The sequence below is a fragment of the Bufo gargarizans genome, chromosome 2, assembly GCF_014858855.1.
Source record: "Bufo gargarizans isolate SCDJY-AF-19 chromosome 2, ASM1485885v1, whole genome shotgun sequence".
NCBI lineage: Eukaryota > Metazoa > Chordata > Amphibia > Anura > Bufonidae > Bufo > Bufo gargarizans.
Genome location: NC_058081.1, coordinates 681,078,322 through 681,103,916, shown reverse-complemented (window position 1 = coordinate 681,103,916; position 25,595 = coordinate 681,078,322). Strand labels below are relative to the sequence as shown.

The following is a 25,595-nucleotide window of genomic DNA, read 5'->3' as shown; positions in this document are numbered from 1 at the left end:
AGGAGAGCTAATTTGTATACTTACCACCTGATGACATTGCCTCTGTTCCTTACACCAGCTGCATCTCCACAAGGAACACCATTGCTCCCCACAAGGAGAACCATAGTGACATCACTGAGATAGAATATTACTGTACAGGACAACTAGCTGATTGGTAGTGACTACTACAAATGTATAAAGGATGTAGAGATTCTATCTTGATGAAGCATAATGTAAATTTTATTTTACTGTTCTGACATTTATTTACAATAGGTTTATGCATCTTTTTGGTTATGAAATGTGTCCTTAAAGGGATACTCCAACTAAAAAATCTGCACTACAAAAGAGAAAAATATTAATTTGGTGGGAGCCAACCACCAAGATCCCAACCAGTTGGTAGAATGGGAGACATTGGTCCTCAGCTCTCCCCTCAACTGCACAACCATAGCAAAGAGGAGTCTAAATGGACTGGTTGTCGCGCACGTGAGCTGCCGCTTCATACAAACACTATGGGAGTAACACTTACAGCTAAGCACTGTTCTAGAGATTGGAGGGAGGTGCAGGTGATGGCCCTTCAAGGATCTGCAATTGGAGGGGGTTCAAGCAGTTGGATCTCTACCCATCTCTGATTGGAGCGGTTTACAGCAGTTGGACATCCACCAATCTGTTATTGCAGGGGATTCCAGCAGTTGGACCTCCACCAATCTGTGACTGGAGGGAGTTAAAGCAGTTGGGCCTCCACTGATCTGTGATTGGAGAGGATTACAGCAGTTGGACCTTCAGCTATCTGCAATTTTTTTTTTTGGGGGGGGGGGGGGGGTTACAGCAATTGGATCTTCACAGTTGTTACATGGTTGATTTTTGGTTGGAATATCCCTCTAATTGTAGTACCGTACATAGAATTTCTTCACAAAAACTCAAATCACAGATTCTTAAATATTACACTAGGTAAGGAACGCATAATTTAAAGGCCTTCAATAGATAAAGTGTGATTTAGAACATAGGAATCGTTTCCTTCCTCTCCTTGGAGTAATTTTTCCATTGGCAGGTTGTTGAGGTCTCGTCTCACTCTTGACTCATTAAGTTCCTCTGGCACAGAATCCTGTACAGGAATTGGTACTGTGACAAACTGTTGGCTTTGAATGGTGGGTGGCGTTGCTTGGTATGGTATTGAATGAGTTGCAGTAGGAAGGTTTGGAATGGTCTGTGGCCATGGGAAGTAAGTCAGTGGTGTTTGCTGCTCTGCATATTCTAACTGGGTGGCCACACATGGAGTGGTGCTTCTTGTCTGTCAGGAAGAAGTTTTGATATGTTCAGAAGTCACTAAACAGACAGAAGAAATTACAAGCTAGATTCACACACAGCATTTATGTCAGGTTTTCATGTCATATTTAGTAAGTAAAGATTAGTAAGTTATAGTAAGTAAAATTTCAACTTCTCTAGACACAGTGGAGGAGAGGAGGAGATATCTTAATATTGATGCAACCTACAACTAGCGCAACAGTCCTCCCTCTCCCCAGGATACCACGATCCATGACTCCCCTAGAATTGAATAAAAGTCATCAAGTTGACACTTCTCCATTCACCGCTAGAGAGGAGCAACTGTTCTGGAGATGTGGATGAGGACCACATAAGATGGGAATCACCCATTTAAATCCCTATAAACAAGTTATCTCTCAGGTCTGAGAAAAATTATGTGCTATGGCTATCACACTGTGTTTTAGCAAGAACATGCAAATACCTAATCGTGCACCTGATCATGGACCCTACAGGGAAATTTCCCGGTGGGTCGACACCCAAAGGGCCATCCAAGCCCTCATTTTGGCCGTGGTCAGGTACATAAAGAGCTGATATTTTCAGTATTAATTAATGTAGGAGCATCAGGCCCTTATGTACCTGGCCAGTGGCCGCAGGTGTTCTCCTGAATTCAACTGTATCGATAGCCCCAGAACAATGATACAGTTTCATGCTGTGGCATGGGCGGAAGTATTTTGTGCTGCTCTATGGCATTTAGTTCTGCTGGGAGGGTATCTTGTTCTTCACTACAGTATTGCTGGCTCAACCTACTTCAGTTGCCTAGCCCTCTGTCAATTCGGACCCACCTTCAACACGGGGCCAATTTTAGGTTTTTATCCAGGGTCACTTTAAGCTCCCAGTCTGCCCCTGGTGGTGCATCAGTTACTACATTTCCCATTTTTGGAGTCTTATAGTCCAGCATTGAGTTCTAGACCTTAAAGAGATATTCCAGGATTGTATTATTGATGGCCTATTTTTAGGATAGGCCTCAATATCTGATTAGTGGGAGTCTGACACCCGGCCCTCCTCATCAGCTGTTCTGCAGTAGTTCTGACACTGACTACACAGCTCCATCCACTACAAAATGGTTACTGGTTACTGTAGCTCTTCTATGAATTCAATGGAAGTAGCACTAATCAGCTCCATTCACTACACAGTGGAAGGAGCTATATGTAGTTCAAAGCTACTGCAGAACAGCTGATCTGGGGTGATGCAGGAGATTAGACTTCCATCAATCAGATATTAATGGCCTATCCTGAGGATAGACCATCAATATAAAAATACTAGACAATCCCTTTAACATATGTTTTTTTAGATGAACTACCGGTAATAAAAATAATATAATTTAAACACACGTTGACTTACTGTGAAATTGGTAAGTAGAGGTTGTGAGGTGTAAGTCAAGACTGAAGGTGGACCAACCACCGTGTAGCCCTGACACATGGGCTGCACATACATGTCACCTGTATACGGGCAGCTGACAGTCTCGTGTGAGATGTACTCTGGGCATGCTGTCCATTGTGTTATAGGCTGAAAAGAGGGCGGCTGGGAAATCCATCCAGTGTAGAATGTGCCTTCATCTTGGATTGGCAGCAATGATGTTGTAGCGTCCAAATCAACATACGGGTGGTCAGTGGAGTTTGAGACTAGAAATCAATGATGATGACATGGATTAAAAAATGCTGAACAAAACTATCAGCATACAGAAATATTTCAGTGACTGATTACCTACTGACGTGTACGGTGGGAGAGTCTGGTAAGATGTCGACACCTAGAAACAGATGAACAAGATGAACTATGAGCAAATGGGACTGAGCTGCACATTAGCCATGTGAACGATGGATGAGACATCACCGACGTAGGAAGAGGCCGCAGCAGTCACTGGAGTGCCGTGGCCTTTTTAAACAGCTGATCGGCGGGGGTGCTTGGAGTCGGATCCCCTCTGATCAGATATTAAATACATATCCTGAGGATAGGAGTAAATGAGAAGATTGAGCAGCTCTCACCTGCTGCACCTGTGGTGAGCACGGTACCAGCCTGGACACGGCCGGAACAGCAAATCAACAAAAGGAGAAAATCCGGCTCTTGAACAACAGGAGACACTTTATTTAGAGGTAAAACTTACAATCCTCATAGGCAAGACTATACCCTTGCCTATGAGGATTGGAAGTTTTACTGCTAAATAAAGTGTCTCCTGTTGTTCAAGAGCTGGATTTTCTCCTTTTGTTGATATCCTGAGGATAGGCCATCAATATCAAAATCCTGGAGAACCACTTCGAAGGTTACATTGACCTATATATACAATTTTACAGTTAGATATAATCAACATAAAAATTCATTGATTTACTTGAATTTCCATAAACATTTTAATTTAGAAAATCCCTTTAAAATGTGTAACATAATAAAACAGAACAACCTCTTACATTAAAGAATGCAGCCTTGTTATAAGAGGTAATACATGATAAATATACAGTATATCGGCTATGACATGTGTAGTCACATTACCGTGGGCGTTATGGAATTAGTAGCAGCTGAGTTCCCTCTCTTTCTTTTCAGAAGCTCCTTGACTGGTTCCTTGACCCGCACACCAAGGTAAGGTCGGTTCTGGTTCTGCTGGTGCTGATCTGAAGTCACAGCTAGAAGACAAAAAGGAAGAGTGGATATGTGAAGGAATTTACCTGGCTAAGTTTATAAATCTTGAATTGTCCTATCATTCTGTGTAAACAGCTCCTATGCAAATCCATGTCCGCATTGTTACAGACTACCAACAAACTTTGTGTAGTCTGATCCTGCAGTGATAATACATTCCGTCTGCCCAATACGTCTGGCCTACATTCATTTGCTTTGGAATTAAAGGGGCTAAGGTCATCAATATCTGATTGTTGGGGATCCAACTCTTGGCACCCACCACGTTTATGCTGTTTGAAGTGACTGTGCTTTCTAACATTATACCAAGCACAGCGTATACCGGCTGGGCTTGGTATTGCAGCCCTAGCCCTTTCACTTGAATGAGACTGAGATGCAAATAGGCCATGTGACCAATGAACTTGACGTCACTGCTCTTGGAAGAGGCTGTGGCACTCACCAGAATGCCCCGGGCTCTTCAGACAACTGATCGGGAAGGGTGCCGGAAGTCGGGTCCCCACCAATCAGTATTGAAGATCTAGCCACAGGAATATCACGAACAGGAAGAGCTATCCACAGAAATATCACGAACAAACGTAGCTTATTTGATCATACGTGTTGTTTTTTTAATCTGCGGCTCTTTTTGCTACGTTTCGGCCAATTCGGCCTTTTTCAAACTATAACAGAATAAAGAAAACAATATGGATGTCATGATTTTAAACATACAGAATGGCAGTGGTCAGCATACAGTATCGACAGTCACAATGGTAAATATACCGGTGCTTAGAGCGAAAAGACAAAAAATAAAAAATGAATGCAAATAAAAATATAGATATGTCAAACACATGGTAATATAACATGAAAACAGATGTAGATTCTTCAATTCGTATTAATTAGGTCCACAGGATCCAAAGGTAAGGCTTGATGTAGCATGATGCAATGCTATCTCTATATGTCAGGGATATACACACTGCGATATGAAGGTAAAATAACATATGAGATAGGCAGGGTACAGTGTCAACAATCAAGCAGAATATAGTTAGGCAGAGGGTAGGCAGTATACAATGGTATAAGTAATGTCCGGGAATACCTGGTGCCACTGTGGGAGAGTAAGGAGATATGGTGGTCAGCGCTCAGAAAGGCAATGTGCATCCGCACTATGAGAAAGGTGAACCGCCTGAGAGGGAGAGCGGCGTCCCTTTGAAAGGCGCGCGCCTGTACAGGTAGCGCATTGCGACAGACATGCGTGTCAAGACTCGATTTGCTGTCGGTGCTATGGAATGCACCGAGGCTAGGAGAGGTTGCGCTTGTGCACAGGCGTGTATATCGGGCTGCGGATTGGGGATATAGCCCTGGTATGCAAGCAAACTAAATGTAAGGACAATGGGTATAAGGAATATAAAGACATATGGATATGTGGTGTGGCAATGTGAACATTGAGGTGTTGTTTCCCCAGGTTCCAGTCCGGGACTTAGGCCATGCTCATGTCCAGGGATCCTATTTAATCCTGCTACTGGATCTTGGGTGTGTCTCACTCTGGAGAGTGTGCAGACAGAGGCCTGGTGAGACTCTGTGTGAGTGGTCTCAGCCGGGTTGGCTGAGGAGCCACGAGGCTAGGCGATAGCCTGAACTTTGGGGGACGCGGTGACACCTGTGAAACAAGGATCACGAGGCCAGAGTCGGGAGGACTACTGGGCCACAATCCTCCAAAAGGTATTGAAGTGTCGAAGCCTGGAGGTTGCTGGACTGAATGGCTGAGGAAAGCCGCATTTGTGTTCCATGTGTGAACAGGGCTCTCTAGGTGAGTCAGGGATACACTTATGTGTTTAGTTAGAGCCTAGCCGGGCAAGGGTTTGTTATTTTGGTGGATGTCACACGTGATAAGTTGAAGCTGCGACTTCTTAACCTGTGCTTTGCTGAAATAAAGCAAGAGTTAGGACATTATAATTGTGTTTGCGAAGATATCTGTGAGTGTAAACCCCCCCCCCCCCCTCCCCTGAAAAGAGACGATCCCCTACAGTGGATATGTGTAGAAGATATAGTAAAAACGAGGTATGAAGTAAACAGAAATAAAGTTCAGATGACTAGAACTGCAATTTTTAACAATAGGCAGCTATTCCCATAAACCTCATTATCCTGTTCATATAAAGTTTATGCTAATAGAAACAAAGTATATAATAAAGGTAGAAAAATCTTGCAGAATTGCCATAAAAATTCCTGAAACCAAGGTTACAAGTGTAAATAACAAAGCAGGGTACACTCGTAACCGGGCAGGTGGAGCGATGGTGTCTTTGAAGTTACACGGACTCATACATTATTTACTTAAGAGCAAAGGTTGCTCATGCAAAATGTGGTTACGTGAAATTAGTTGGTAAAGTCAGTAATGCTTTACCAAATGACAAGGTTGTTGGTAAATTGAAAAGTTCTGCAGTAGACCAGAGTGCCATTGTTCAGCCACCAATTAGCTATTGTAGAAAAGGCAAAGCAAACGTAACAATCCTCCATGCACCAGTGTTGTAAAGGGGCAGGAAAAGTGCCCCATGACTAAGAGCAACAGTGTCCCCATCAGTGCCAACCACTAGTGATCGGCAGGGGCAATATTCGAATTCTACCAAATATTCACAAAATATCGAGAATATTCGTCATATATTTGCGAATTCGAGATTAGTTTTTTTTTTTTTTCAATAAATCGGCAATGTAATATTTGTGTGATGCGCGCAAAATACATTTGTGGGTCACTATAGCTAAATATTTTAATCTGGTATAAGTTTCCTGAGACTGGAGAAAATGGTTGGCACGGCAGAACATTACAATAGCTTTATATGCAGATAGAGTGCTCCAATATATTCGTAATTGCGAAATCAGCACTAATGATGCAAACATTTTGGCGCAATATGTGCAAATTCACATTTTAACAGGTCTGACTACTTATTAGTGATTGGTGCACTAAGTATTGTTGTGAAATTTTGACATCACAGCACTACACTACGTGCAGAATTATTAGGCAAATGAGTATTTTGACCACATCCTCCTCTTTATGCATGTTGTCTTACTCCAAGCTGTATAGGCTCGAAAGCCTACTACCAATTAAGCATATTAGGTGATGTGCATCTCTGTAATGAGAAGGGGTGTGGTCTAATGACATCAACACCCTATATCAGGTGTGCATAATTATTAGGCAACTTCCTTTCCTTTGGCAAAATGGGTCAAAAGAAGGACTTGACAGGCTCAGAAAAGTCAAAAATAGTGAGATATCTTGCAGAGGGATGCAGCACTCTTTAAATTGCAAAGCTTCTGAAGCGTGATCATCGAACAATCAAGCGTTTCATTCAAAATAGTCAACAGGGTCGCAAGAAGCGTGTGGAAAAACCAAGGCTCAAAATAACTGCCCATGAACTGAGAAAAGTCAAGCGTGCAGCTGCCAAGATGCCACTTGCCACCAGTTTGGCCATATTTCAGAGCTGCAACATCACTGGAGTGCACAAAAGCACAAGGTGTGCAATACTCAGAGACATGGCCAAGGTAAGAAAGGCTGAAAGACGACCACCACTGAACAAGACACACAAGCTGAAAAGTCAAGACTGATTTTTCTAAGGTTTTATGGACTGATGAAATGAGAGTGAGTCTTGATGGGCCAGATGGCTGGATTGGTAAAGGGCAGAGAGCTCCAGTCCGACTCAGACACCAGCAAGGTGGAGGTGGAGTACTGGTTTGGGCTGGTATCATCAAAGATGAGCTTGTGGGGCCTTTTTGGGTTGAGGATGGAGTCAAGCTCAACTCCCAGTCCTACTGCCAGTTTCTGGAAGACACCTTCTTCAAGCAGTGGTACAGGAAGAAGTCTGCAAGGTAAGAAAAACATGATTTTCATGCAGGACAATGCTCCATCACACGCGTCCAAGTACTCCACAACGTGGCTGGCAAGAAAGGGTATAAAAGAAGAAAATCTAATGACATGGCCTCCTTGTTCACCTGATCTGAACCCCATTGAGAACCTGTGGTCCATCATCAAATGTGAGATTTACAAGGAGGGAAAACAGTACACCTCTCTGAACAGTGTCTGGGAGGCTGTGGTTGCTGCTGCACGCAATGTTGATGGTGAACAGATCAAAACACTGACAGAATCCATGGATGGCAGGCTTTTGAGTGTCCTTGCAAAGAAAGGTGGCTATATTGGTCACTGATTTGTTTTTGTTTTGTTTTTGAATGTCAGAAATGTATATTTGTGAATGTTGAGATGTTATATTGGTTTCACTGGTAAAAATAAATAATTGAAATGGGTATATATTTGTTTTTTGTTAAGTTGCCTAATAATTATGTACAGTAATAGTCACCTGCACACACAGATATCCCCCTAAAATAGCTAAAACTAAAAACAAACTAAAAACTACTTCCAAAAATATTCAGCTTTGATATTAATGAGTTTTTTGGGTTCATTGAGAACATGGTTGTTGTTCAATAATAAAATTAATCCTCAAAAATACAACTTGCCTAATAATTCTGCACTCCCTGTATGTCTGTAGTATGTATGTATGGACAGCAGAACCTCAGCTACACTATATCACTATCTAACCTACATATATATATATATACTAAGGGTACTTTCACATTAGCGTTTTTCTTTTCTAGCAGTGAGTTCCGTCCTAGGGGCTCAATACCGGAAAAAAACTAATCAGTTTTATCCTAATGCATTCTGAATGGAGAGCAATCAGTTCAGGATGTCTTCAGTTCAGTCCCTGAACGGCGTTTTGGACGGAGGAAATGCCACAGCATGCTGCAGTATTATCTCCGTCAAAGATTCCGGATCAGATGCCGGATTGAAATGTATTAGAGTCAGATCTAGCATGAAAAATACTGCAATGCCGGATCCGACCTTCCGCTCTGCGCACGTGCAGACCGGTAAAAATGTGAAAAAAAAATAGAAACTGAGACGGATCCATTCTTGGAATGCGTTTCAGAGACGGATCCGCATCTGGATCCGTCTTCAAATGCTGTCCGTTTGCATGCAGACTGCCTATATCCGGCAGGCAGTTCCGGCGATGGATCTGCTTGACGGATCACTCTGCCGCAAGTGTGAAAGTAGCCTAACTAACTATCTAATGTAATGACACAAGAAAGCAGAGAGCACAGCAATAACACTGCTGTTCTCTCAGATCTGCAAAATACTGCATACAAGGGCTGCTGGGGAGGTTCTTATATAGTAAGGGGCAGGCAGCTTTCCTGTTGGTTGCTAGGGATGTTGCTACGCTCGGACAAAGACATTGCAGCCTTCTCATTGGCCAGAGGCGGACACAGGCAGCAAAGGGCCCCTGTGCAAAGGATGTACTTGGGCCCCCCACCAAACCACACATACAAATATACACATACAGTGGAGGAAATAATTATTTGACCCCTCACTGATTTTGTAAGTTTGTCCAATGACAAAGAAATGAAAAGTCTCAGAACAGTATCATTTCAATGGTAGGTTTATTGTAACAGTGGCAGATAGCACATCAAAAGGAAAATCGAAAAAATAACTTTAAATAAAAGATAGCAACTGATTTGCATTTCATTGAGTGAAATAAGTATTTGAACCCTCTAACAAAAAAAGACTTAATACTTGGTGGAAAAACCCTTGTTTGCAAGCACAGAGGTCAAACGTTTCTTGTAATTGATGACCAAGTTTGCGCACATTTTAGGAGGAATGTTGGTCCACTCCTCTTTGCAGATCATCTCTAAATCCCTAAGGTTTCGAGGCTGTCTCTGTGCAACTCTGAGCTTGAGCTCCCTCTATAGGTTTTCGATTGGATTAAGGTCCGGAGACTGACTAGGCCACTCCATGACCTTAATGTGCTTCTTCTTGAGCCACTCCTTTGTTGCCTTTGCTGTATGTTTTGGGTCATTGTCGTGCTGGAACACCCATCCACAACCCATTTTCAGTTTCCTGGCAGAGGGAAGGAGGTTGTCGCTCAGGATTTCACGATACATGGCTCCGTCCATTTTCCTGTTTATGCGAATAAGTTGTCCTGTGCCCTTAGCAGAAAAACACCCCCAAAGCAAAATGTTTCCACCCCCATGCTTGACGGTGGGGACGGTGTTTTGGGGGTCATAGGCAGCATTTTTCTTCCTCCAAACACAGCGAGTTGAGTTAATGCCAAAGAGCTCTATTTTGGTCTCATCAGACCACAGCACCTTCTCCCAGTCACTCTCTGAATCATTCAGGTGTTCATTGGCAAACTTCAGACGGGCCTGCACATGTGCCTTCCTGAGCAGGGGGACCTTGCGAGCCCTGCAGGATTTTAATCCATTGCGGTGTAATGTGTTTCCAATGGTTTTCTTGGTGACTGTGGTCCCTGCTAATTTGAGGTCATTAACTAACTCCTCCCGTGTAGTTCTAGGATGCTTTTTCACCTTTCTCAGAACCATTGACACCCCACGAGGTGAGATCTTGCGTGGAGCCCCAGAGCGAGGTCGATTGATGGTCATTTTGTGCTCCTTCCATTTTCGAACAATCGCACCAACAGTTGTCACCTTCTCTCCCAGCTTCTTGCTAATGGTTTTGTAGCCCATTCCAGCCTTGTGCAGGTCTACAATTTTGTCTCTGACATCCTTGGACAGCTCTTTGGTCTTTCCCATGTTGGAGAGTTTGGAGTCTGCTTGATTGATTGATTCTGTGGACAGGTGTCTTTTATACAGGTGACTAGTTAAGACAGGTGTCCTTAATGAGGGTGACTAATTGAGTAGAAGTGTCTAACCACTCTGTGGGAGCCAGAACTCTTAATGGTTGGTAGGGGTTCAAATACTTATTTCACTCAATGAAATGCAAATCAGTTGCTATCTTTTATTTGAAGTTATTTTTTCGATTTTCCTTTTGATGTGCTATCTGCCACTGTTACAATAAACCTACCATTGAAATGATACTGTTCTGAGACTTTTCATTTCTTTGTCATTGGACAAACTTACAAAATCAGTGAGGGGTCAAATAATTATTTCCGCCACTGTATATGTGCAAATAAAAAAACATCTTGTGAATATGTTTACAATATGTGTGTGTATATGTGTGCGTATGTATGTATAATAAATAAATATATATATATATATATATATATATATATACAGTCCTGATCAAAAGTTTAAGACCACTTGAAAAATGGCAAAAAATCATATTTTACATTGTTGGATCTTAACAAGGTTCCAAGTAGAGCTTCAACATGCAACAAGAAGAAATGAGTGAGACAAAAAAATTTTTTTAAGGGTTATGGAACAAAAAAGTAAAATGGAAGACACAAAAAAATGTCATCAGCACTGAGCCTGAGTATCCAATAGGCTGTCCGTCAAGACACTGGACGATCCTCGACCTAAATTAAGGCCCTTACTGGTGCTGACTGCAGCCCCATAACCATCAAGCGGCACCTGAGACTGAAGGGCTTCAAAAACAAAAAACGTCTTCAAAGACCTTGTCTTCTTGAACGCCACAGAACTGCTCGTTTGGACTTTGCAAGAGAGCACCAAACATGGGACATTCAAAGGTGGAAGAAAGTTTTATTCTCTGATGAGAAAAATTTTTAACCTTGATGGTCCTGATGGTTTCCAACGTTACTGGCATGACAAGCAGATCCCACCTGAGATGTTTTCTACGCGCCAGAGTGGAGGGGGCGCCATAATGGTCTGCGGTGCTTTTACTTCAGGTGGAACAATGGAGCTTCAGGAAGTGCAGGGGCAGTCAAACGGCCAGCTGGCTATGTCCAGATGTTGCAGAGAGCATTCCTTCATGACTGAGGGCCCTCGTCTGTGTGGTAACGACTGGGTTTTTCAACAGGACAACGCTACAGTACACAATGCACGGAGGACAAGGGACTTCTTCCTGGAGAATAACATCACTCTTTTGGCCCATCCTGCGTGTTCCCCTGATCTAAATCCAATTGAGAACCTTTGGGGATTGATGGCAAGGGAAATTTACAAAAATGGACAACAGTTCCAGACAGTAGATCGCCTTCGGGCGGCAGTCTTCACCACTTGAAGAAATGTTCCCACTCACCTCATGGAAAAGCTTGCATCAAGCATGCCGAAACAAATTTTTGAAGTGATAAATAATAACGGCGGAGCTACTCATTACTGAGTTCATGTTTGGAAGTTGGATTTCTGTTTTGGGGGGGGGTTTAGTTTTTATTTTATTTTTTTTGGAGGTGTGGTCCTAAACTTTTGATCAGCTGAAAAACAGCCTGTTTTAGTTTATTTATTGTTTTCATTAAATTGAATGCTCAAAAAATGTTTTGTCTCACTCCCATTTCTTCTTGTTGCATGTTGAAGCTCTACTTGGAACCTTGTTAAGATCCAGCCATGCTAAATATGATTTTTTGCCATTTTTCAAGTGGTCTTAAACTTTTGATCAGGACTGTGTGTGTGTGTGTGTGTGTATGTATATGTATATGTGTGTGTGTGTGTGTGTGTATATATATATATATATATATTCTTCTTTTCATACTACTGTAGATCACCCCTCTAACTCTGCCCAAAGCATAACTATACACACCCAGTACCCTTAATGCCCCCACATAGTAATTATTCCCCCTTTGTGCCAGTACATAGTTATGTCCAGATATGTGCTCCCTCACAGTAGTAATGGTCAGATATGTGCCCCCTTCACAGGAAGTTAAAAAAAATATACTCGCCTAGTTCCTCATGATCACAGTTCAGCCACTGGCACTACACAGCAGTAGCAGGATGTAGTGTCACACATAGGAGGAGGAGCACAGCAGATTCCCGGCCGCACCGCTCCTCCTCATACACAGACCAGCAGAGCAATGTGTGACACTACATCCTGCTACTGCTGTGGAGCCAGGTCCATATTTAGATTTGATGCTGCCCTAGGCATTTTAGTGCCAGCTTACTCCCCCCAATGAATTCCATAGCTGATGGTAAAATTCTCCCTAGGCCTTCAGCTTTCCCTCAGTACTCCCTCATACACTTGGACAATTAAAGGACTGACCTGTTACGTGTGCTCTTGGCAGCTGAAGGCATCTATGTTGGTACCATGTTCTTATGTGCCCGAATTGCTGAGAAAAATAATGTTCTATTATATACAAACGGGAGCGTTACCATTACACCTAGAGGCTCCGTTTCTCTGTAACTGCCGTGCCCTCTGCACTTTAACATGGCCCGGGGGGATGACATTTTCACTGCCAGGCCCTGTCAAAGTAGAATTACACTTCTAGGTGTAATGGTAACGCCCCTGTTGGTCCTAGAGGATCATTTGCATATATTCAAATATTATTTTTTTTCTCAATAATGCAGGCATATATGAACATTGGCCCAACACAGACCGGCATTGAGGGGTGGCTTTAGCGCTGCCCTAGCCATTTTACAGGCTAAGGCAGCGCTAAAGTATGTCAATCAGTGCCGGTAACATCACCGGGATCACCGCCAGGTGGAAGTCACCAACAAATAGTATCCACAGTGGTAATAAGGCTCCCTACAGTGCCCTCAGTACTAATAAGGCCTCCCTATAGGGCACTTCTTATCATCTATAAGGCACTTCTATAGATCCCTCAGTAGTAGTAATGCCCTCCACCACTGCCCACAGTATTTATAATGTTCCCTGCAGTGCCCCCTGTAATAATACCTCCTGCCGTACCCTCCGGAGTCATAATCATCTCTGTAGTGCCCCCATAAATTATAATGCCCGTCCTCTCCCTCCAGTCTTCTATACCATGCAATCCCATGTAAATAACGTCACTCATCTCCCTTCAGTCTTCTATACCATGCAGTCCCATGTAAATAACACCAGTCCTCTCCCTACAGTCCCATGTAAATAACTTATCTTCCTTCTCATTAATGCGATTATCTAGTGAACCAATCACATGGCAGTTGCTTCAATGCATGTAGGGTTGTGGTCCTGGTCAAGACAATCTCCTGAACTCCAAACTGAATGTCAGAATGGGAAAGAAAGATGGGCTACAACAGCAGAAGACCCCACCGGGTACCACTCATCTCCACTACAAATAGGAAAAAGATTAGAAACAAATGGTATGAGACTGGCACTCAATTATGTGGGTCATATTAGAATGTGGCAATTTATTACAGCAATTAATCACACTTGAAAGGGTATACAATAAAATACAATTGCATACAATAGAATAAAATCTCACATAAAAAATGGTAATAAAATCAATAATGAATACTGTAAGATGGAACCGCAGGATAAAAACACACTGGCAACACTGAATCAAAGTGTGTACTATATGTCCTTCAATTGATTGAGGTTATGCGTATAGTTCATAACAACTGGAAAATTCCGGGTCCAACACTGTTTTTTGAAAAGACGGTTACTTCCTTAATGGTCACAATATTCTCTCCGAAGTATTCCCTTGTTTAGGGACAATAAAGACAGTAGTAGAGTCCGAAAAACGGGACCTTGGTAGTCCGGTAAATATTAGTATAAACTGTACGTGGTGAGTAAGGCGAAAATTGATCTCTTACCCCTTCTGTATCAGGAACGGCGCTTAGAAATGACTTGTCTCAAGTCTCCACTCACCACCTTGTACAGGCGTCTTCTTCTCCCGTTTGGCGTCCTCGTCCTCGTCCGGGTCACGTGGTATATGTCTTGCGGGATTTGCCTGTTATGTCCGGTATTGCTTACGAATATTAATTCGAAGATTCTTGTGAAGCACTTCACGGATCAAATTATCATCGGTCCTCTGCAATTAGTCCAGATCTCTCTTTGTAGGGGTGAACTTACGCCAAACGCATTTCGGGGACCTCTCTCCCCTTCCTCAGTGGCCTAGAGCCACACAGCTGTGCTCTAGAAAGTCGTTTCTCCTACGTCTACTTGCCCTTTTGCTGGTTATAATGAGTAGCTGGCACTGTATATGTTACTGGCACTACAGGAGGTTATGTAGATGCTATAATGGGGGACATGTGGCAGGCACTTATGGGCGATATATGGGTGACATGAAATATAGGGGGGGGGGGTAGCATTTCCCAGATAATATATATAAGAGGACATGAAGCAGGCAATCAGCAGGCATTACATGTGGGAGACCATGTGACAGACACCTTGTAGATGGGGGCAGTTTATATAGTATGGTGGGACACATGGGTGGCACTGAGTATGGTTGAGCATGTGACTGGTTCTTTTTATGGGAGGTTCGCATGGCTATCACGTTGCATACTCTTAAAAATTCAAAATTGGGGCACTTAAAGAGGTTGTCCAAACTCTAAAGTTTACTTTATTTGTAAGTTACACCCCTACTCTTCTGAACTTGTGAAATGAAGTATACTTACCTGCTCCCCACTGCTTGGTTCCAGTTCTGAGGATACGAACCTATCTTCCCTTCATATAAAGTTCCTGCATGGATGGGGTCATGTATGGTGCTGCAGCCAGTGACTGGCCTCAGTGATGGGTCATGTGCAACTTTGAGACATTTCACTACTGAAGCCAGTCATTGGCTGCAGTGGTGCATGTGACCCCATCCATACAGGAAGTTTACATGCGGGGACCAGAAGCACTATGACCAGGGATCCACATAGCCAGAAAGTGGTGGAGGGCACGTATACTTCTCTTTACAGGTCCAATGGAGTGGGGTGGGGTGTACTTTAAAAATAAGGTAAATGTTGAACAACCTCTTTGGGCCATGTGCCTAGGAATGCCCCAATAGCCCAATTGTATGCATGGTCTACATAAGCCCTGCCCTTTGTGGCTCAGCTCACAGGATTTCCCCCCCAAAATGCAAGACCATTGACAAGCAGGACTCTGTATGGAATGAGGCTGGCACTGTGGCTATCACTACATATGGGGGCATGTTTCGCCTGCTGACTTCTGGCTGTTACTTTATTTGAACCTTGCAGCTGGCATTTGGAGGGACACAAGACGGGACACAAAAAAAGCTAGAGGCTACTTTTATCTGTCATCTCTCTTGGGAGCTATGCCTAAGTCATTCAGGACATAGAGCTTCCTAATCCCCCATATGCCCATCATCAATGCAGTATATTGCGGTAGTAGTACATTTATACTGTAGTCCAAACGCACCCGGGAATCTCCCCCCTCTTTGCCGAACACCTCCTTTCATCTTTACTATTTGCAGGACATACAGTACCACTGCTTGAGATCTGTTCCTATATTTGCACAATTTTCATGCTGAGTCACGGGAAATAAATGTTCAATGTGAACTATAATGGACATCATATCTACATATGAAAAGAACTACAATACAGGCCCATAGACACCTTCCATGGACACCTCCCGTGTGCTAACGCTACTGTGATTCCTGTTAAACATTCCTGTATAGAACTAATACATCATGAGTGGACAGCCGTAGCAGTAGCACGCACACGTCTAGGTCATTCAATAACATGATTTAGTGGTTGACATGTCTTTAAAGGGGTTTTCTGGGATATTTTAACTGACGACCTATACCCTGTATAAGTCATCAGTAGCTGATCGGTGGGGGTCAGACACCTGGGATCCCCACCGATCAGCTCTTGAGAAGGCATTGGCGCTCATAACAGCGTCATGAGGAAAGGTCATCAGTTACAATTAGGGATAAGCAAACCAGGACCAGAATGTTAGGGTTCGTACCGAACATTACGGTGTCCGGGCACCTGAACATTGGCGCAAAAATCAATTTTCAGTGTTCGGATTTTAAATAAAGCTCAATGAAAGGCTGCAGCGCAGCCAATCAACAAGCTTTTCAGCTGTGGGCACTTGGAAGCCATCACAGCCATGCCTAGTGTTGGCCGATGCAGCACATGACCATGCATGCATAAATGCCATGTTGCGCCGCCATTCTGCTCTAACTAATGTAGGGACAGGAGGCTCCTGCAGTGAGGGATATTTTAATGTGGCTGTTCAGTCTATGGGTAACCTGTAGGCATTTGTGATCGGCACAATACACCTCGTTTGCACCAGTGACACAGAAATACAATACTTAACCACTTAAGGACCACAGGTTTATACCCCCCTAGTGACCAGGCCCTTTTTTACAAATTGGCACTCCACAACTTTAGCGGTTTATTGCTCGGTCATGCAACTTACCACCCAAATGAATTTTACCTCCTTTTCTTCTCACTAACAGAGCTTTCATTTGGTGGTATTTCATTGCTGCTGACATTTTTACTTTTTTTGTTATTAATAGAAATTTAACGATTTTTTTTGCAAAAAAATGACATTTTTCACTATCAGTTGTAAAATTTTGCAAAAAAAAAACGACATGCATATATAAATTTTTCCCTAAATTTATTGTTCAACATGTCTTTAAAAAAAAAAAAATGTTTGGGTAAAAAAAAATGGTTTGGGTAAAAAAAAATGGTTTGGGTAAAAGTTATAGCGTTGTTTACAAACTATGGTACAAAAATGTGAATTTCCGCTTTTTGAAGCAGCTCTGACTTTCTGAGCACCTGTCATGTTTCCTGAGGTTCTACAATGCCCAGACAGTAGAAAACCCCCACAAATGACCCCATTTTGGAAAGTAGACACCCTAAGGTATTCGCTTATGGGCATAGTGAGTTCATAGAACTTTTTATTTTTTGTCACAAGTTAGCGGAATATGTTTTTTTTTTTCTTACAAAGTCTCATATTCCACTAACTTGACAAAAAACAAAAACTTCCATGAACTCACTATGCCCATCACAAAATACCTTGGGGTGTCTTCTTTCCAAAATGGGGTCACTTGCGGGGTAGTTATACTGCCCTGGCATTTTAGGGGCCCAGATGCGTGAGAAGAAGTTTGAAATCAAAATCTGTAAAAAAATGACCGGTGAAATCCGAAAGGTGCTCTTTGGAATGTGTGCCCTTTGCCCACCTAGGCTGCAAAAAAGTTTCACACACGTGGTATCACCGTACTCAGGAGAAGTTGGGGAATGTGTTTTGGGGTGTCATTTTACATATACCCATGCTGGGTGAGATAAATATCTTGGTCAAATGCCAACTTTGTATAAAAAAATGGGAAAAGTTGTCTTTTGACGAGATATTTATCTCACCCAGCATGGGTATATGTAAAATGACACCCCAAAACACATTCCCCAACTTCTTCCTGAGTACGGCGATACCACATGTGTGACACTTTTTTGCAGCCTAGGTGGGCAAAGGGGCACACATTTCAAAGAGCACCTTTAGGATTTCACCGGCCATTTTTTACAGATTTTGATTTCAAACTACTTGCCACACATTTGGGCCCCTAGAATGCCAGGGCCAGGGTTTTTTACGGATCCACGGATACATGAATCGGATCCGCAAAACACATACGGACGTCTGAATGGAGCCTTACAGGGGGGTGATCAATAACAGGGGGGTGATCAATGACAGGGGGTGATCAGGGAGTGTATATGGGGTGATCACCACCGTCACTGATCACCCCCCTGTAAGGCTCCATTCAGACGTCCGTATGTGTTTTGCGGATCCGATCCATAGATGCATGGATCCGTAAAACACATACAGACGTCTGAATGGAGCCTTACAGGGGGGTGATCATCCCATATAGACTCCCTGATCACCCCCCCCCCCCTGTAAGGCTCCATTCAGACGTCCGTATGCGTTTTGCAGATCCGATCCATGGATGCATGGATCCGTAAAACACATACGGGCGTCTGAATGGAGCCTTACAGGGGGGTGATCAATGACAGGGGGTGATCAGGGAGTGTATATGGGGTGATCACCCCCCTGTCACTGATCACCCCCCTGTAAGGCTCCATTCAGACGTCCGTATGTGTTTTGCGGATCCGATCCATAGATGCGTGGATCCGTAAAACACATACGGGCGTCTGAATGGAGCCTTACAGGGGGGTGATCAATGACAGGGGGGTGATCAATGACAGGGGGTGATCAGGGAGTCTATATGGAGTGATCAGGGGTTCATAAGGGGTTAATAAGTGACAGGGGGGGTGTAGTGTAGTGGTGTTTGGTGCTACTTTACACAGCTACCTGTGTCCTCTGATCGCCGCTGGCAGGCTGGAGATCCACTCTCTTACCTTCCGTTCCTGTGAACGCGCGCGCCTGTGTGCGCGCGTTCACAGGAAATCTCGGCTCACGCGAGATGACGCTAATCGGCGTTAGTGTGACCTGGGAGAACCGCCGCAATGACGCCTTTCAGCGTTAGCGTGGCGGCAAGCGGTTAATCGGGCTGTTGAGTCTGAGGGTGACCTATAGCCATTTTTTGTGGTTCTAAAGTCCGCCTTCGCATCCATCTCACTGTAATATGAGAGTTAAGGCCCTTGCAGACGAGCGTTCCTCCCGCAGCGAGTCCGCAGCACAGCTCCCGGCCTGAACTCCCAGCGCTGCCGGGGGTCACATAGCATTATGATTTTTGATGCTATGTAACCCTTACAGTTCTGGAATATACTGTATATAACTGACAGCATTATATAATGCTATGTGACTCCGTCAGTGCTGGGAGTTCAGGCTGGGAGCTGCGGACTCGCTGCGGGAGGAACGCTCGTCTGCAAGGGCCCTTAATCAGTCTGTTAATTATGTCGGTGACATAAAGCCATTTTTTTTTTTTTGAGGGGAAGATTTTCATTTTTTACATTAATCATGGAATGGGATGTATTTTATTAATTGATTATATTATTTTCCTGTCAAAATACACCCCAAAGTTCCAGCCTGTGTATCACTGTTGAGCATACAGTATCCATCCACCATTGCCATGTATGCATTTTATGGATTCCACAGCTGTACAGGAATACAGGAGGCACCGTAGTCAGCTCAGTACTGACACAAGCACATAATGCTGCTCATGCCTGTGCCCGCTGCTGCACTCCACCAAAGCCCGGCATTAATGATGTGCAAAGTTTTGCTAAATTCTATTCGGCTGCTTTACTGAATTTTACAAAAGAATACACAAATATGCAGGTGTGTGCATTTCTTTGTAAGTAGTGGGTGCTCTGACAGGAGGCGGCGGTTGCGCTGCTCCCTGTCATAGTACCCCTTAGGTACCACATTCGTTCATCGCTGATTGCGGAATCAGACATTAATGTTAAAGTGTATAATAAAAACCAAAAAAATAATAATCGTACTTACTTCATCCATTCGCAAAGAGCCAGCTGCAGCCATCTTGATTGAAGATCCAGCGCAAAATCTTGATAACGTCACCACGTTTGCAGGCACACATTTGCATGTTTACCAGTATTTTATTCCATGCATATGCTACTATGCCCATGGGTTATGTATTAATCATTATAGTAATGGCTATCCCATCTTTATAACCTGATGAAGGCCCAACAGTTCGAAACTTTGCTACTGACTTCCTTAAAGGGGTTGTTTCACTTTGCAAATGGAATTTATCATGTAAATACATTAAATACAAGGCACTTACTAATGTATTGTTGTTATCAATGTTGCTTCCTTTTCTGGATGGATTCATTTTTACATCACATTATGCACTGCTCATTTCTATGATTATGACCACCCTGCAATCCAGCAGCTGTGGTCGTGCTTGGACACTATAGAAAAAAATGCTTGACTTTGCACAGTGGTTCCAGCCACCAGAGAGGCCGGCAATTTTTCCTATAGTGTGCAAGCACGGCCACCATTGCTGGATTACATGGTGGTTGTAAACATGGAAAGAAGCAGTGTATAAAGTGATGGAAAAAGGAGGCAATATGGACAATCACAATACATTAGTATGTGCCTTGTATTAACTTTATCTACATAATAAATGGCATTCGCTGAAGTGAGACAGCCCCTTTAAAGGGAATCTGGCAATGGCGCTGCTGGGGGTATAGTATATAAGCAGAGGAGAAGCGTGCTTGGGCTCTGAAGCGGGACGGGCCTGGGCACTCAATAGGAGCATTTCTGGGCACCTTTGAATGAAAATAATGCCCCTCTGGGCACCTTAATACCTCATTAGCATATGGATTTTATGAAGATATAAAGTGAGGAAAAAGAAAAACATATGGAAATAAATTATGAAGTGCTGAAAGGACATAATTTTGGTTTAATATTGATTATCTAGGTGACATATCCCTTTAAAATGAAAAGGATTATTTTGTTTGCATCCAGCCTGGCATGAAGTTCATTTCTTTTGTCTTCTAAAAATCAGTAATTCACCATGTGAATCCAGCCAAAAGCTGTATATTATTTAAATTAAAATTCCTTCTGTGTGACTACTCCTATAAAAATGTCTTGAATTATTCCAGGGTTCACACTGGTCACTGTAGCACACATAACACACTAGCATTTCCAGTTTTTTTCCCAACTTATTTTTGGCTTTTCTGTTTAGACTAAGACAGAGTTAGCAGAGTCATCTTATCATTAAAGGACAAGGGATTCAGTTACTGATGTAGGTTCTCTTGTACTGCTGTTCAAAGAAGTGTCATTCATTTTTTCTTGACTAACAAGGTGCAAAGTGTCCAATCAATCTGGAGTAAATCATATACATTAATTTTTTAAGCAAATTGCACCAGGATTTGGGGCCATATTTCATCTTCAGACTTATTCTGAAGATAGTTTGAATGACAGTTACCTGACTTAAACGAGTATTCTCACCTTAGTCATTTATGGCATATCCCACTTCTGGAACCCACACCTATCTCCATAATAAGGATCATCAAACCCTGTCCCATTGCAACTGTGAATGGAGAGGTGGTTCCATCCAACTCTTTGGTAGTTACAAACCAGCTGTATGTCTGAGATGGGAAACCCCCTTTAAATTAATTCTCTTTGGTAAATATTTCTAAAACTGTGTTGCCAAGTCCCATTGCCAGGAACAAATATTGACTTTTTTTCTGTACAGTACTTGACATTTTTGGCTTACCTCAAAGAATGTGAAAATATCACAAATTGGCACCTTGTTAGAAGACGAACAAACATATCTCCAACGGCCTTTATTTCTCAATTTATTACAATTTAACATTAAAGGGATTTGCTTACTAGAAATAGATTTATGTCATGGCTATATAATACTATTTGACTCATCATGGTCACAGCCTGGGCCACTTGTGTTGCTGATTCGTTAAAAGATGAGCTTACTAATGATCCAATGAAAATAAGGAGATAACCCCTCTCTATGTATGTTTGGCTGATGGATTTGAGGACTGAGGAGCAAGATGGGCATGTCCAATATACCAGGGGTATGTCCATTAGCAGTCATGACGTGCAGTCCCTTATTATGGACCTAACTTTGCACATCAAGGGCAATGCTCGTGAACCCCCTGCCTCCCCCCCCCCCCCCCCCCCCCCTTAATTCCTGGAGGTTAAATCTTCTACAGTATACTAAGATTTGCATGGACAGAACCAACACAAATTTGTGGAACAAATACAAAACAGCACCAATATCTCATTTCTGGCTTAGGCATCAGGCACATTCAGGTCTGAGCCAAGCGTAAACCATAAATTAAAGCGAAGAGCCACCTTGCTACTCATTGAGAGTGTTCTTCTGAATGAACATAATACGTTTGTCCAAGACTATTATTATAACTTTAACTGCATTTTTCACTATAGTACGACTCTTTAAATTCCCCAAGGCCATTATCCTCAAGTCCAGAATATTAGGCGCGTAGACAATTTACTAAGACCAGCATTTTTATATGCCCATTTTAGTCCAAAGTGTGCTGGAGTAAGATGTGGCAAATGTATTAAGAGGTACAGGCCTCTTAATACAGTTGTTACATCTTTGTATTTTGTGCTGCTGGCAGTATTTTGTGATGGACTGTGGTATTTCGCTCTGTCGGAGTGGTATAATGTGCCACAATATGGTATTACTGGCCCTGCCTTCCATCAGTTTGGACCCAACTACCACTTTTAGTATTTTTCCAGGGCCACTTTAAGTTCCCAATCTGCCCCTGGGTGCTGGATACAGTGCTAAAAAAGCCCATGGTGCTATACACTTTTTTTCAGGGCAGATGGGGCACTTTCGATTCTGTTAGAATTTTTTTGGTTTTGTAGAATTTTTAGATCAGACCCAACATGAAACAAAACAAAATTTGTTTATCTCTACCTATGCTAAATTTTTGCGCAAATCATGCTTCTGCAAAAATATGTGACTTTTTGATGCCAGCTTTCTTGTGCAAAGGCAATGCTAAAACCCCTCTAGTGTATTTTAGTAGTCCTAACGCCCAAGGGGAGAATTTATCTTGAGGGGATTTTTTAGAATAATTTCCAGGAGACTGTGTTGCTGTTAGATTGGCCTAATTTATCAAATGTGGCATAAAGTTTGATAAGTTTAGTGCATCTTTAAGTGTAACACGTCTTGAGATGTTACTCCATTTTCTATGCCAACCTTTACAAGATGAAGATTTAGACAATTTTTAGGTCTTTATGAAAGGCCTCAGTTGATATCACACACTTTTCCACACACTTTTCAAAACTAGGGTGAATAGGGTGTAAAAATGTTAGATGTGTCAAAAAATTTGAGCAAATAAGACCAAATAGTCTCAAAGCTTTTGTAGCTTTTTGAAGCTAGACTTCTGGAGTGCAGGAACTGGCAAATCTCCACCGCCCCCCACTATTGTTCGGTAATTCTCTACTGTTATGATCCACTCATGATTTTGGCTTTCAAAACTGCATCAGGAAACTTGACTGTGGCCGTACCCTTAGGGGGCTTGATCTAGTCTTTGCTAAAATGTGCACTATTTTAAGCAGTGGATCCCAATCTATTGCATTCTCTTGTAAAACAATAATTCTCAAGGAGTCCTGACACACTGAGGTTTGACTATGTGGGTTTGGCTGAGTGTCTTGTACTGGCAAAACACATGATTTCAATGTGCTTCACCTATACAAGCCACATTGCCAAAAACCACAACATAAAACTATGAATGATAGGCTGCTGTAAGTTCTGGAAACCAAATTATCCAGCCTCCAGCTGCATTTTATGTCTACAGAATCATCTCATTTTGGGATTGATTTTCAGTAAGAACATTATACATTATGTGTTAGGGATCTGTTCTGTGCCCTGAATGCTATTCACTAATCTCACAAAGACATATTGTTAAATCTCTGCTGTATATGTACAGGTTTAAATTTGTGACATGGACTGTGATTGATTCTCTCTCTGTTTCTAGCTCTATCTTATCTATCTCTCCTAATTAGAGTTGAGCGGACACCTGGATGTTCGGGTTCGAGAAGTTCGGCCGAACTTCCCGGAAATGTTCGGGTTCGGGATCCGAACCCGATCCGAACTTCGTCCTGAACCCGAACCCCATTGAAGTCAATGGGGACCCGAACTTTTCGGCACTAAAAAGGCTGTAAAACAGCCCAGGAAAGGGCTAGAGGGCTGCAAAAGGCAGCAACATGTAGGTAAATCCCCTGCAAACAATTATGGATAGGGAAATGATTAAAAATAAAATAAATTAAAATTAACCAATGTCAATTGGAGAGAGGTCCCATAGCAGAGAATCTGGCTTCACGTCACCCACCACTGGAACAGTCCATTCTCAGATATTTAGGCCCCGGCACCCAGGCAGAGGAGAGAGGTCCCGTAACAGAGAATCTGGCTTCATGTCATAGCAGAGAATCAGCCTTCACGTCACCCACCACTGTAACAGTCCATTGTCATATATTTAGGCCCCGGCACCCAGGCAGAGGAGAGAGGTCCCATAACAGAGAATCTGGCTTCATGTCAGCAGAGAATCAGTTTTCATGTCATAGCAGAGAATCATGCTTTACGTCACCCAACACTGGAACAGTCCATTGTCAGATATTTAGGCCCAGCACCCAGGCAGTGGAGAGAGGTCCCGTAACAGACAATCTGGCTTCATGTCAGCAGAGAATCAGTCTGCATGTCATAGCAGAGAATCGGGCTTCACGTCAGCCACCACTGTAACAGTCCATTGTCATATATTTAGGCCCAGCACCCAGGCAGAGGAGAGAGGTCCCGTAACAGACAATCTGGCTTCATGTCAGCAGAGAATCAGTCTGCATGTCATAGCAGAGAATCAGGCTTCACGTCAGCCACCAGTGCAACAGTCCATTGTCATATATTTAGGCCCAGCACCCAGGCAGAGGAGAGAGGTCCCGTAACAGAGGATCTGGCTTCATGTCAGCAGAGAATCAGTCTGCATGTCATAGCAGAGAATCAGGCTTCACGTCAGCCACCACTGCAACAGTCCATTGGCATATATTTAGGCCCAGCACACAGGCAGAGGAGAGAGGTCCCGTAACAGAGAATCTGTCTTTATGTCAGCAGAGAATTAGTCTGCATGTCATAGCAGAGAATCATGCTTCACGTCACCCAACATTGAAACAGTCCATTGTCAGATATTTAGGCCCAGCACCCAGGCAGTGGAGAGAGGTCCCGTAACAGAGAATCTGTCTTTATGTCAGCTGAGAATTAGTCTGCATGTCATAGCAGAGAATCAGGCTTCACGTCAGCCACCACTGCAACAGTCCATTGTCAGATATTTAGGCCCAGCACCCAGGCAGAGGAGAGAGGTCCCGTAACAGAGAATCTGTCTTCATGTCAGCAGAGAATCAGTCTGCATGTCATAGCAGATAATCAGGCTTCACGTCAGCCACCAGTGCAACAGTCCATTCTCATATATTTAGGCCCAGCACCCAGGCAGAGGAGAGAGGTCCCGTAACAGAGACTCTGGCTTCATGTCAGCAGAGAATCAGTCTGCATGTCATAGCAGAGAATCAGGCTTCACGTCAGCCACCAGTGCAACAGTCCATTGTCATATATTTAGGCCCAGCACCCAGGCAGAGGAGAGAGGTCCCGTAACAGAGAATCTGTCTTCATGTCAGCAGAGAATTAGTCTGCATGTCATAGCAGAGAATCAAGCTTCACGTC

General features: G+C 43.0%; 1 protein-coding gene across 1 annotated transcript in view; it reads right to left on the bottom strand.

Annotated features, from left to right (window-relative positions):
- Positions 1–208: 208 nt before the first annotated feature.
- Positions 209–25,595, bottom strand: part of LOC122926961 (POU domain class 2-associating factor 1-like) — a 71,378-nt gene continuing 45,991 nt past the window's right edge. The window contains exons 2-5 of the mRNA XM_044278489.1: positions 3,781–3,911; positions 3,004–3,046; positions 2,641–2,921; positions 209–1,267 (exon numbers count right to left, since the gene is read on the bottom strand). Of these exons, the coding sequence (XP_044134424.1) occupies positions 944–1,267; positions 2,641–2,921; positions 3,004–3,046; positions 3,781–3,911 (779 nt within the window). The 3' untranslated portion in view covers positions 209–943. The remainder of the gene's footprint in view (positions 1,268–2,640; positions 2,922–3,003; positions 3,047–3,780; positions 3,912–25,595) is intronic.